The sequence below is a fragment of the Rhipicephalus sanguineus genome, chromosome 4 (assembly GCF_013339695.2).
Source record: "Rhipicephalus sanguineus isolate Rsan-2018 chromosome 4, BIME_Rsan_1.4, whole genome shotgun sequence".
Classification (NCBI taxonomy): Eukaryota; Metazoa; Arthropoda; class Arachnida; order Ixodida; family Ixodidae; genus Rhipicephalus; species Rhipicephalus sanguineus.
In genome coordinates, this window is record NC_051179.1 from 139,512,046 (window position 1) to 139,525,588 (window position 13,543).

General features: G+C 49.5%; 1 protein-coding gene across 1 annotated transcript; it reads left to right on the forward strand.

Moving 5' to 3' along the window:
- Positions 1-424: 424 nt before the first annotated feature.
- On the forward strand, positions 425-8,494 carry LOC119390746 (sulfotransferase 1B1). The gene is made up of 2 exons (XM_037658437.2): positions 425-674; positions 7,411-8,494. The coding sequence occupies exon 2, from the start codon at positions 7,491-7,493 to the stop codon at positions 8,400-8,402; it is 912 nt and encodes a 303-aa protein (XP_037514365.1). The 5' UTR covers positions 425-674; positions 7,411-7,490; the 3' UTR covers positions 8,403-8,494.
- Positions 8,495-13,543: the final 5,049 nt, after the last annotated feature.

Sequence of the window (13,543 nt, forward strand, 5' to 3'; positions counted from 1 at the left end):
AGTTCTTGTGAATGTTATTCTAAGAAAATTCATGAAGCCTTCCTTGGGCAAATATAAAAATAATTAAACTGAATTTTATTTTGACAAGAGCAAGATTTCCGCCGGTTTTTTTTTTTTTTTGAAATACAGCACGCTGTATTAAGTTCGACAAAACGGATAACGAGAACCTTGTTGCGCGGTGCTATGTTTTTAGACCGGAGCCGCTGACCTGCAGCGTCGCTTGACCACCAGAGAAGTCACGAGGCTATTGAAGTGTTTGTTTTGTCGCTACGAATAGGCGCGCTACGGCAAGGACATGTCACTATAGATCTCAAGGCTTGTTGAGTGCCGATAGGTCAGCCTAGAAGCTGCGATAGATACGAAGGTTTGCACTGGTTGATAAGAACGCTGATGTTCTAGCACTTCTAAATCGTCGACTGCTCGCCGAATTGGTGCTACTGCGGCAGTGAAACAGCTGGCAGCTTCTGAGGTAATAGGCGCATAGAGGGCGGCACACATAAAGGAGATAAACACACATGTTTATGCAACACGCTTTTGCGTGCCGTTGTCTACGTGCCTATCACCGCTGAAGAAGCAAACCCATCACGCCTTGTTTTCAGTGCTTAGATACCTGGCGGCATTTCTTTCCGAGCACTTGGTGTGGGAACAGTCTACTTGCGATGTCTGGACACGGGGTACGTACACGATAGGTGTTCGATAAACTCAGTCAGTTAGACGTAGGCAATGCTCTTTGATTAGTCGCGCCTCCTGACTGTTTTTCATTTTCTGCATAGCATTCCGGGTCCTTAAGCTGGTCGGAGAAATGCATAAGAGGTAAAACTGTGAGGCAGTGCATTTTGTTTATGCTTGCATTAATATGCAGGTTAATTACAGCATGGTAGTCTTATATAGGTGTGTTCATGTGCGAATCAAATATCAACCCTGGCCAGTTACTCAACAAAAAATTATAGTTTGCCAACATTCGTGAATTAGCCGAAACTAGCCAACATACGCCCGTGCAACCCATGCCACGACTGGCCAAAATTAGCATGCACAAGGCAACACTAGCCGATAGCGAGCGAACATGGGAAAGACGCTGCCAACAGCAGTAAGCATTACACAGCATTAGCCATCACTCCGCAGGAATCAACTAACGACAAGATGGCGTATCACGATGAAAAGGAGGCACGAATAACACGGCACACAAGAAAAGATCGACACAGGACGACGCGCTCGTCCCGTGTCCATTCTTTTGTTTTGTGTTGCGTTACACGCGCCCACTTTTCATCATGAACCAACATAAACTCACCCAACTTTTTATTATGCTGAAGATGGGCTATGCCTACTCAATAGCATCTACCACTAGCAAGTGCTAACGGCCACTAGAGCTGGCAGTTAGCTAAGATTATGCAGTAATAGCCTGCAGTGGTCACTACTTCTGCACAGCAGCCAAACGTTAGCCGCCACAAGCCTACATTTACCAGCACTAGCCAACAACGTACGGTGCCATTCAACGGTTCGCCTACGCAAAGCACTATTACACAACACTATACGAAATTTGCCCAAGCATGTTGGCTTCGCAACCAATAGACACAGTACATACCTAGGAATACCTTTCATATATCATGTCATTAAGTGGCGTCATGCATACTGAGGTGAACGCAATAAAGAGATGAAGGCAATATCTTCTAGACCTTGCCGGTGAACTTTCTTTCGTGTGAGAGATGCTACAAGAACGATTATTTGTGTAGTGCAGAAGCAGAAGCGCTAGCTAGAGAATGCAGAGAGTTGAGAAAGATGAAAAGTTACGGTCATAGCGACGACAAGTCATCATCATCAAATTACTCGTGTTACTTGCTTTCCTAAATCACTTTGTTCTAAATGAGAGTCCTAAAGAAAAGCACAGCAGGTGAAATGTAGCAAACGAGTGAAATATGCAACAGCAGTAACTAGTTATAACGGCACGCATGCAGTTTAGTTCTTCTAGGCAAACGCGCAGCGAAAGACAGGGGCGAGAGACGAAGTAAAAAAGACGAGCACACTTGGTGCGCTCGTCTTTGTTACCTCGCATCTGGTCTCTACCTTTCGCCGAGTGCTTGCCTAGATAATATCCATGCACACAGTATACAGGCAAGGACATTTATTTGACGAATGTTAGGGCACAGCGCAGATGGCGAATTTTCCGCACAGCTTTCTTCGTGGCAATTAAAGTATTTCTAGGCCAGCAAAAATATTAGTGGGGAACCTTCACTGCGGCCCTCTGTTCTACGCACTTAAAGAATTCTGGAACATGTGAATACTATACATTCAAGTGTACCTTACGGCAAGTCACGGTGGATGTTAAACGGCCTTCTGGCTGCGGGCTCACGTAGTACGTAAACTTTTAAAATAGGCAAATGGGCCTCTAAATCTAATAGGAGCCTGTTACGCAGAATAAGATCGAAGCTTCCAAACTGACGAACATAATAAAGCAGCGAATGTGAATACTGAGTGGAAATGGCAACTCAATTTTGGCATGTTAGGACTTCATGAAGGCTCCAGATGATGAAGTCAAATAAAGCGTAGGTGAAATAAGCTGTTCTTAAAAAAAGTTTCAGCTGTACAAGTAACAAGAAAAAAACATGGTTGCTCCCTCCTTCATCGGAATCGGAATAACACGAAAGTAAAGCCTGCCCTTACAGAAGTAACTGAATGTTTACTGTACATTGGTATAAGAGAGTTTGCACAATGTATATTGATGTCTATCAGCTAATGGCACCGTTTAACGTGGATGCACCCGCTTTGATGATTGGTGGTACATCTCCATCTCGACGACTAACGTCCATTTTAAATGATTAAACAAACCCTTGTGGTAGCTGTAGTAGTTAACGGTGAAAGCGTAATCGGAGAACGAGGTGTGATAGCCAGAAGAGCGTCGCATATTGGACGCAGAAGCTGGTCGCCATCCCGCGGCATGTTAAAATGTGATTGAACACCACGGCCGGACTAGAGGCAAACGCAAAGCGCGTCGTGCCACCCCGGTAGCCCGGCCGCGATTTTCCTCGTTGCGAGCGCGTGAGCGTGGAACGCGGTGTTACAGCCAGGTGAGGCAGACGCGCGTCGCAGAGCTATTTTTGGTTTGTATTAGCGTGACGCTATGAGCGAGGCCGACGCTTTTACGACGCTTGGGCAAAGGTCGCCACCTCGCGGTGTGTTAAGGCATTGAAAAAATTGAACTTCTATTGAAAACGCGGCGAATGGGACGGACGTGTAACGCGTTGCAGGTGCTAGTCGCGGAGGCCACAGTAATAAGGAATTACTTTACCTTACTGCTCCCAGAGGGCAACACCACCCCGCCGACCGGGAGAGTGGTAGATATAAAAGGCGCGTTTGTAAAGCCTCCAGAGTCTGTGACCGTGCTTTAGTGGATAGCGTGTCCGGCATCTGTTCTTACAGACCGAGCGGTCGTGGGTTCGACGCGCGTTCACGGTACCTTTTTTTCTTTGCCATCTGATCGTGTTTAGTTTTTCGACCTCATTTCCGTGGCGGAAATACGTCATTGAAGTCTTGGTGGACCCCGGCATAATACACTTTCGTGTTAAAAAGTGGCGAAGGTGGACCAAATTAGAATTTCCCAATGCTGGGAGTGCATGTTACATTTTTGGCCTTGCAGCATGCGATAGTTTGCCATTGTGCATTTAAACAGAATAATGCAAAGCTACACTGGAGTCAACTTTTCGTTGAGCTTATAATAGGCTGGTTGGTTTATGTCGTCAACGTCCGAAAATGACTCAGGCCATGAGAGAGGTTGTAGTACAAGGCTGCGTATAATTTACGCCTTATGGGGTTCTCAAACGTACACTGACATAGCACAACACACAAGCCCCCAAAATTTTGCCTGCATCGAAATTCGACCGCCGGTGCCAGGATCGAACGTGCTCTTTCAGGTCAGCAGCCGAGCAATCTTACCACGGAGGCACAGCAGTGGCGATGTCATAAAGAGGCGAAAATGAGCTATCGCGGTATCAGATTGCCCACGTAGTACGTTTCAGGTATCAGTGCACAAATATACAAGCGCATTAAAATGTTTAAGCGGGTAAGATTGAAGAAATCAAATTAATGCCCCCCCCCCCCCCCCCCACAGATTCGTATTCTAAACTACAATCCGACAGCCTTCATAACTGCGTAGCTGCCGTTGTATTCCTTACACATATTCTAGGTAGGAATAGCTGGAAGAATTGACGGTGAAGTATGGAATAAACAGAAGCACCAGCAAAATTGAAAAACCTAGCTACTACTGCATTACAATACAGGCTACGCACCTTTTGATAGAAGATGTTGTGTGTTCCTATGGTACATGGAGGCACACGATGTGTTCATTTATCTGTAATCGTTAGATACAAATCTTAGGGGTGCGCGAATATTCGTCAAATATTACATTCGAAATATTCGTATTCGATTCGAAAATCGTGTATTCGAAAATTTCGAATATTCGATAACTTCGAATATTCGAAAAATTCGAATATGCCATTCGATTATCATGCATAAAATAACTCGTCTTCCACATTTCAGCTGCGTTCGTATCGCTAAAAACGTTGCCGAGAGGAGCGATAAACATGGTAAGTACACGGAGGCACGATATCTGCCTGCGACGAGCTCCCCAATACGTATGATTTATTGCTGGTGCATGTCCGACGTGCAGCGCTGTTGGCGATCATGTAACCGTACATTTTCAATATTATGCAGCCGTAACGTGCCGCACTACCACTCGTTCAATATGCGGTACCACTTCTGAAGAACGACAGTGACCCACGTGACTGGTGGCGGACTGTTCAGATACCCCAGTCTGGCAAAGCTTTGCCCCATGTAACTCCTTATACCAGCCACTTCTGTTCCAAGCGAGCGTGCCTTTTCAGTGGCAGGGGGGGGGGGGTTGTCTTTGTTACAAGGGAGCGCCTGCTGCCTGATCATGTGGAGCAACTCATATTTCTTCATGATAGCATCTAGTCATTACTTTCATTGTGCCGTGATATTAGATGCGAAGTATCTTAAGGCGGAGCTCAATCCGGTGGTGGTGGTGTGCGGCGTGGCCACCCTTACTGCGCATGCGCATACCCTATCCACACACCTCATCTCCCCTTCCCCCTCTCCCCTACCCCTCTCCACTTTTTCTCCTCTCCCCTCTCCCTCTCCACTTTCCCCTCCCCCTCCCCCTCCCTCCCTCCCCACTCCACTTCCCTCTCTCCTTTCCCCATCTCCACTTTCCCTATCCATTTTACCTCTCACCTCCCCTCTCCCATCCCCCTCTCCCCTCCCCCTTTCCACTCTTTCTCTGAAACGCGGGATAGACATGCCGAAATTCTCTCCTGCGCAACGCCGCGATGAGCTCGAGCGCATGCGCGTCCCCTCCCCTTCTCCCTCCTCTCCTACGGTGCCCCCCTCTCGCCCGCCTGTCGACCGCGTTCCCCGCTCGCCTGTGAGAATAACGGCCAGGCTAGATGGAAGACACGACGCGCGTAGCGTCCCTCTTCGCGTTCCACGACGCGAGCTCGGTAGCATGCCCAACGAACGCCAACGGAACGCGATCGTGCAAGTGCTCCGGCTTCGCATCGCCTCATGGTCCCCTTTAGCGGGAGATGGTGTAATTTTTTTGCTTGTGTTGTGATGTGCATTGTGCTAGCCTGGACATTGTGTTCTGGAGACAGCAGTGTATGTTGTGTTGCCAGTCAGGCTGTTAATATGTTTTTTTCTAATAGCTACATGTTAAATAAAATATTGTTACTGTGGAGGCATTTTTCCTTTGATATTCGATATTGAAAAATTTTGATATTGAAAAAATTTTGATATTCGCACACCCCTACAAATCATACGTACTGCAATGGCTACTTGAAGGCTCGCAGTGACTAGGCATTACTGATATGTCAATGAAATAAACGGAATAGAAAGGTTTTGGAAGCAAATATTCCAAATAAGCCTCGATGTGCTCCAATGATGGAAGAAAGTGGTGAGTGCTAGAGCTCAGGTCCTTGCATTAAGAAGGCTAAGCGTGCTATAATGTGCTATTCTGTGGGACGATCTCTCTCTGTGCTTGACTTCCAGAAACTTGAGATAGAATTTTGTGCATTCAGAAAGGAAAATAGCGAGACTCATTACTCACGAAACTAAAGAAATCTCGAGCATCAAGGCATAGCTTCAGTAAATGTGGGAACCGAACAGCGAGAGCAATAATAGTGAACGTGTGTTCACGCACTAGAGCCGTCCACTGCGGGGGCCCTTATAATCATATCGCAGTTTTGGTGTTTCTATGCCCCCGAAATAATTAGTGCGTTTGTGTGTGAATATTGCTGCAACTGAGCATGTGTGATGAGTTTCTGTACCTAGTACTTCGGCGCAAGCCTTTAGGGCAACAAAAGATGCATACTTCTCATTTTCTGCTACAATACTGGCTACGCGAACTCGTGAAAACTAAAATACAGTTGAGTAACTTGAAGAGCATCATTTATTCATGTGTAAGCTTCAGCACACATATCTTTGTTCTTTATTTAGACAATTCCCCGCTTAGCCCGGAAGGGCTACAGCAGAGCCACTAGTAGAAATTAAAAAGCGCGGACATTTACACTGCACACCTGCTCATATGACAGTCGATTCCACTGAGTGGCAGTTTTTATCCCCAAAAAATTGCATACAAGCTTGCCGTGGCTTAGTGTTCAATGATTTCTCACTTGTGATAAACCCGTCTAGGCTTTAACCGGTGGTTAAGCAGCAACCAGCAGCCTTCACTTCAATTCCAGCTTTCGTACTAAATATTTTGTACAAAAACCCTAAGCGCAAGTTCCCTTTCGGCGAGTAAACAATGATTCCAACTTCAGCTGCTTTTTTTATCTAAACTAAAATCTAACTTTTCCGCAACTACCTATTACCAACCCAGCTGCTCTGTTTGGAATCCTTCTTGTTTGTTGATCAGGTTTATTCGAGACTGGGTCCAAAATCACACCATCTCCCGCTAAAGGGGACCACGAGGCGATGCGAAGCAGTGTTTGGGCATGTAAAGCCCGCGTTTCAGAGGGAGAGTGGTGAGGGGGAAAGGGGAGAGGGGAAGGAAGAGGGGGAGGGGAGGGGGAAGGGGGAGAGGGAAAGGGGAGGAGGAAGTGGAGAGAGGGATAGGAGAGGGGTATGGGAGAGAGGAAGTGGAGAGGGTTTGCGCATGCGCAGTAAGGGTTGTCACGCCGCACACCACCACCACCACCGGATTGAACTCCGCTATAAGATGCTTCACATCTAAAAGAGTACAAGCATATTCAAGAATAGGTACGCCGTCATTCTAGGGATGAAATTTACAGGCTTTATATTTCCAGTGTACCCACAAATTCATCTGCGGTTTTCTCGATACTGAGCAAGAACTGCTTGCCTTTCTTTGGTCCTGCAAGTCTGAGGTACCGTCTTTTATTGCAGATGGAAAAGAGTTCCAATGAGAAGATCGCCGGCATGACACCTCGCAGGCCGTTCCAGAGGTTCGTCGATGGCGTTCCGCGATGCGCCTGGTTGGATGCGGACATTACCGTGAGAACTTGAAGTTCCGACCGGCAAAGGGCGATTTAGTTCAAGGAACGTACCCTAAGAGCGGTACATACTGGGTGCAGTACATAATGCAACTCATCCTCAAGGATGGCGAGCCGGTCACGACATACAATGAGTTCACGAGCCACACTCACGCCTTGGAATATATGAGACACGGAGACTGGAAGTCCGCATTGCCCATAAGACTGTTCTTCACTCACTTGCCGTTTCGCAGGGACACAATGCGCGAAGAAGTGAAGTACGTCTACGTGGCCCGAAATCCTTGGGACGTATGCGTTTCGTTCTACAATATGGTGACAGATGTTAGCATCTGGAACTTTAAAGATGGTACTTTCGAGGAGTTTGTAGACGCATTTCTGGAGACTGACCTAGGATACGGAAGCTACTTTGACCACGTCGGTACTGGTTACGCCTTAAGGGACGAACCCAACGTTTTGTTCATAACCTACGAAAGCATCAAACGAGATACTCGTGGAGCGGTTCTGCGGTTGTCACGGTTCTTGGGTGATCGGTACTTCAAGGCTCTGCAGGAGAATGAGGAACTCCTTGAGAAGATTGTAGAGTTGAGTAAACCGGAGTACTCTCGAGATGTGTTGGTAATAGATTTTCAGAACAACAAATCAGATGAGTGGAAAAATATATTTCAAAGGAACAAACTGACCTGCCATCGAGGGCACCATGGCGACAAAACAAAGTTTCCAATGGTGAGGACAGCCAAAATTGGCGGCTGGAAAGAGTACTTTACACCGGACCTCCTCACCCGTATGGAAGAGAAGATTCGAGAGCAAGGGGACAAGGCTGCTTTTGTGGAGCTGTGGAAGGACATCAGGGAAGAGACACTATCGATGTCCACTATCGCTCCTTGAGATGAGCCAAACGGCTGAAAGAGTGGTGCAGGTTAATTTCGAAGAAACAACGTCAGATTCTTCGGGGGTAAATAAATGGGAAATACTTCCCAACATAGCGTTTCGTCTACTTATGCAAAAGTGATAATAGGCGTTTGTTCGAAAGTAAGATACAGTTCTTTCAGTTGAGCCCAGTTGCGAAGTGTGGCTGGCATGCGCCATAATTTGGTGAAATAATTCTGGTAACACTTATCTAGAAGACGGCAGTCAATATTTGCGGTACACATAACTGAAAAATGTAACCTACCATGACAAGCTGGTTTTGTTGGCACGGAAAAGTGCCAGTAAAGAGTAATTGTATGGTGGCATCCACCCCGAACGCAGTAGTGTGTTGACAGACCAGAGAGGGATAGAGAGAGAAAGAGAGGACAGGGAGAATATTCTACGTGCTAGCAGGGTAACTGTGCCTCTGAGTGTTAATGTTAATAACGAATCGAAGGGTACTTTCAAGGTGGCCACATAAGAGAGAGAAACGTCCAATGTAGCCTAGAAATCTGTTGAAGAATGTGAACTTCGACTTTGGATATACTGATTTCGGTCACCTGATTCGGGTCAGGCAGTCAGAATATTGCAATATTGATTTTAATACCACGCAGTTTACGTGCCCCACACTCTCAAACAAAGAGGCTTTCGAAGACAAATGAGGTATTAACGTCATGACACGTCGTTCACTATCGCAATTTTCTCATGAATGCATCCATGCCCATTCTCGCATAAGCCGTGGTAATGAAGCCTAGATTGCTCTATATAATAAGCATTACGTTTCATTTATGTTTGTCAGACTCACGCCATGCAGTTTTAAAGACGATAGTCTTTCTTGGGGAACTTAAACGAAGAAATTTTGGTCTGTCTTTCGGTCTTTCTGTTTGTCGGCACGTCCCTCGATTCAGCCACTCGGCCAAAGTTGAACCACTTGCCCAAGGGCCAGCCATCGTGGACGGCTGACTAGGTTCATACTTGTGTACATTGTTGATCAAAAAGCAAACATTACGCATGTCTGAGGCGCAACATCACTAGGGATGTATTAGGTGGTGTGTTCCTTTAATAGAAAATACATAGATACGTAATTCTAGAGACCCTAGTTTCTTAAACTGCGCTGAAAATGCGACTGAAGCTTGGCTTCCTCCGTGCCCTCTGCAGGAGCTCATTGTTGTTTCGGTTCAGTATTGCACTGTACGAATGCCATGGGGCGCCGCTCTGGCATTCCTGCTTTACCCAGGCGACGTGAATATAAAAGAGTGTGTGGAGAGTACTCGTTGAGTGCGGACGTTTCTTCTGCTTCGGCGCTTCGCGCCAAACCGCGTGTTCGGGCTGGCTGGCGTCCCCGCCGGTCGCGTTGGTCACCGCCGGTCTTCGCCTGCTGCTGCGCCGGGACTACGAGCCCGCAACACAGCATTTGCGCGTTCATATCTCACGCAGCGCCTCTTCTATCGTCTTTAGACGACATTTGCAGCGAAGCACGTAGATACGCGGCCAATGTTTTGTATATATGTGTAGCGAGTGAGAGAGACGTTCGGCGGCCGACGTGGCCGTGCCGTTCTCGCTACTTTATTAGCAGGCCCTAGTGCAAGGAGAGCGGCAGCGGCTGCCGGCGTCCAGCCTCCAGGAGCATGAGCACGCTCCTAACTGCTCGCGCCTCGAGCGCTCAGCATGAGCTGCGCGAAAGGCGCGGCACGTAAATGGTAAAACGATGATGACCATCGTGAGCTATGATGATGATGCCACTACAGATTACTCCCCCCGCAGAAATGAAGCCGAAATGAACAACTATGGGGGCGTATATACAAGGCTGGTGACGCGAGGCAAAATGTCCGTGGGCAGTCTAGGTCGTCAACGGTGAAGGACTGTCGGGAACCATTGGGTCTCTGGCGGGCGGCTCTGGAAGAAGCGTAGAGGGCGGGGGTCGCGACGAATGGACGCTGTAGGCAGGAGCGAATGCACCCGAGGCCGTACACGTCGGAGCCGAACCAACAAAAATGGCTGGACGCGATGACAGACGCTACACCGGCAAGATGGCGAAGGAAACCACTGCGCGCACTCGGTGCGCGTTGTCTTCGGCGCGAGACGAAACGCCGTCGTGTACGGTGGGCGTGAGCAGAATGCGGCAGCTTGCGACGGAATTGGGGGCTCAGCGCGGAGGATTGCGCTGGGGCACATCAAAGGCGCCGGCATGCATGCGGCCCTGTGCAGGTTCTGGCATGTCGTGTCGTAAGACACCCAAAACGTCGTAGCATTGTGCGCGGTACGCCTGTGGTGCGATCGGTCATCGTCGGTGTTGTGATCAGCGCGCTTGGATGGTGCTCAGATGTCGTGTGGGCGGCGTCCTGCATCAAGAGCTCCGGAGGAAACCCGTGGTGTAACCGAGCAGGCGGAGTCCCTGCAGGTTCTGACGGTGCACCTGCGCTCGGTGAAGCATCTACGGTAGACGGCACATGAGGGCCCGTGCGCAGTTCGGAATGCTGCACGTCTGCCGTCGTGGCAGGCGTGACATTTGCATGCGGTGCTGCCTTTGATGAAACAGGCATGTCATCCTCAGGCGATTCCGTCATCGTTGCCGCGTCCCGCATGTTCGGCCGAAGTTGGTGAGGGGCACGCACTGCTGCTGCGGGAGACGTCGAGGGCGATGCGGGTCGCTGCTGGCAAGAAACGCGGAGCTCTGAGGTCGATGGGAGGTCACGCTGGGATATCGTCGACGGCGAAACCTCCGCGAGCGAGGGGCGCACAGCGGGCGAGAGGTTGTCCGTGTCAGCTTCCATGTCGTGCGGCAAGGTAGCCAGCGTGGAAGCGGAGGTCAGGGACGTGTCGTGAGCCGGCGAGGACAGAGACGACGGGCAGATGGCGGGCATGCCTGATGGACCGTCGGCCGAGGGCGTCGAAGAAACGCACCTCGTGGCGGACTGGTCGATGGCAGCAGGAACGTCGTCGGGCGCAGGAACTTGAACATCGTCGGGCTGGTCGTCCGGCGCGGGAACCACTGCGCTGGTGGCCGGACGAGAGGTGGATAGAGACGTAGCCGGGGAAGGTAGGTCGTGGTTATGGGAGGGCTGCGGGCCGGGTGGTACCACTCGCGTTGGCGTAGGGGAAACCCGGAACTCACGGGTCCCCGGTAGCAGGCGGTACGTCTCGCCGTAGCGGGCCAGCACCGCAGCGCAGAGGTCGTCGTATGGCTGCGGGCTGGATGACGACGCCGCGGACAGATGACGCAGCTCAGCCGGGATGGCGTCAAGCAGGATGTCGTGCATGAGTGTCTGCGCGGTGACGCCATTCACCGCGAGGCAGGCGTCGAGCTGCATAAACCACGCTCGGGGGTAGGCCGGGTGAAACGGCGGAACTGGAGGGAAGAGTCGCGGAAGCATGGCAGGGGCCGCTGGAAGGGCGTGTTCTCCGGGTCACCAATTGTAGCGAGTGAGAGAGACGTTCGGATGCTGACGTGGCCGTGCCGTTCTCGCTACTTTATTAGCAGGCCCTAGTGCAAGCAGAGCGGCAGCGGCTGCCGGCCTCCAGCCTCCAGGAGCATGAGCACGTTCCTAACTGCTCGCGCCTCGGGCGCTCAGCATGAGCTGCGCGAAAGGTGCGGCACTTAAATGGTAAAACGATGATGACGATCATGAGCGATGATGATGATGCCACTAAATATGCAATTTTTGCCACTTTTGGTATGCCATGCAAGTTTCGGTGCCTCTCTTGCTTCTACAATGTGTAATATAGTCTTATAACTATATGAAGTGACAGAAACGGCCACGAGAGCACCAAACCTCTGTCAAGTAAAGGACGGCAAATTTGACATGTACATCAGGATGCTCTTCGTATATTTGTCATTTGTGTTACATTATACCCTTGTGATGGCGCACTAGTTTTGGTGAACATCAAGTTAGTGAAACGGCCGCGGGAGCACTGAAATCGTATCATGTAGATGATGGCGTACATAACATTCATGACATCATTTTACCGTTGTAGACCTGCCATTTCTCTTCGTCATATACTGATGTCATGCCAGGTTTGGTCTATATCCAGTGAATGAAACGGTTGCGGGTGCACCCAGGCCGTCGAATGTAAATCATGATGTACATGTCATGTTCATCATTATTTTCATTTCGCCCTGTCAGTTATGTTAGTGATACGTTTATGTCACATGCCCTACTAATTTTGGCATTTATCAAGTTGGCGAGACGGTGGCTGGTCGTCCAGGGCTGTGCTGGAAAGAGCAGCCTGCCACTGGGAAGGGAAGGGATTGGATATTTTAGTCAAGCCGGGCAGTTTGAGGCGTCTTCACGTGGAGCGGTATAACACGGGGTGTCCTCCACAGAAAAGACATCGGTCAGGATACTGAGCAGGGTAAATGATGTGATGAAGTGCAAGGATGTGGAACGTATTAGTTTTCAGCTGGCGCCAAGCAGCATCTGCGCGGTTCAGTTTTGCGTGTGGTGATGGGGACGTTCTGTGGGATATTGTGTAGTGCTGCAGTATACGTGTGCATGTGAGTGGCATTGTTTTTACCTTGTCTGGGGGTTAGACTGACCTGCTGGCTCCTGGAGAGGGAGGCCTAGGGTAGTCGCATGAACGCGATCATTGCCGGGAGAGATGCATGCCCAGATGTCCCTACAAGGTAGACTAGTGGGATGCCTTGGTTTTGATGAATGGTTTTATGAGCAGTCGGGGAGATTGCTCTCGTGCGTAGTTTCGATATGATTGCGGGGTGTCTGTTACAATGTTTGTAAGCCTATCGGGGGTTGAGCGCTTACAGCGAGGGCTATGGTACACTAAAGATTGCACTCCGTGCAACTGCGAGTGCGCATTGCTGTTGATAACACAGCTTCGCCATTCCAGACACCAACCGCTACCACTTTTGCCTGGAGGTTAGGGTAGTCTGCGGTGTCCGTATAGAAAGGATCATGGTCGCTGCCGTATCATCGGTGCAGTGCCTTGACACGTGCTGCGCGCCTGCCGTTTTGGTATTCTCGATGCATATTCCGAGGTATGCATGATACGATGACTCTGTCTATGATGGCTGGTGCTAACGACACCGGTTGACGTGGGGCATTCGGATGTTGGGTATCGTAAGTGCCTGAGGGCGTGCCTTCCAGTCGGTGCACATTTTGGTC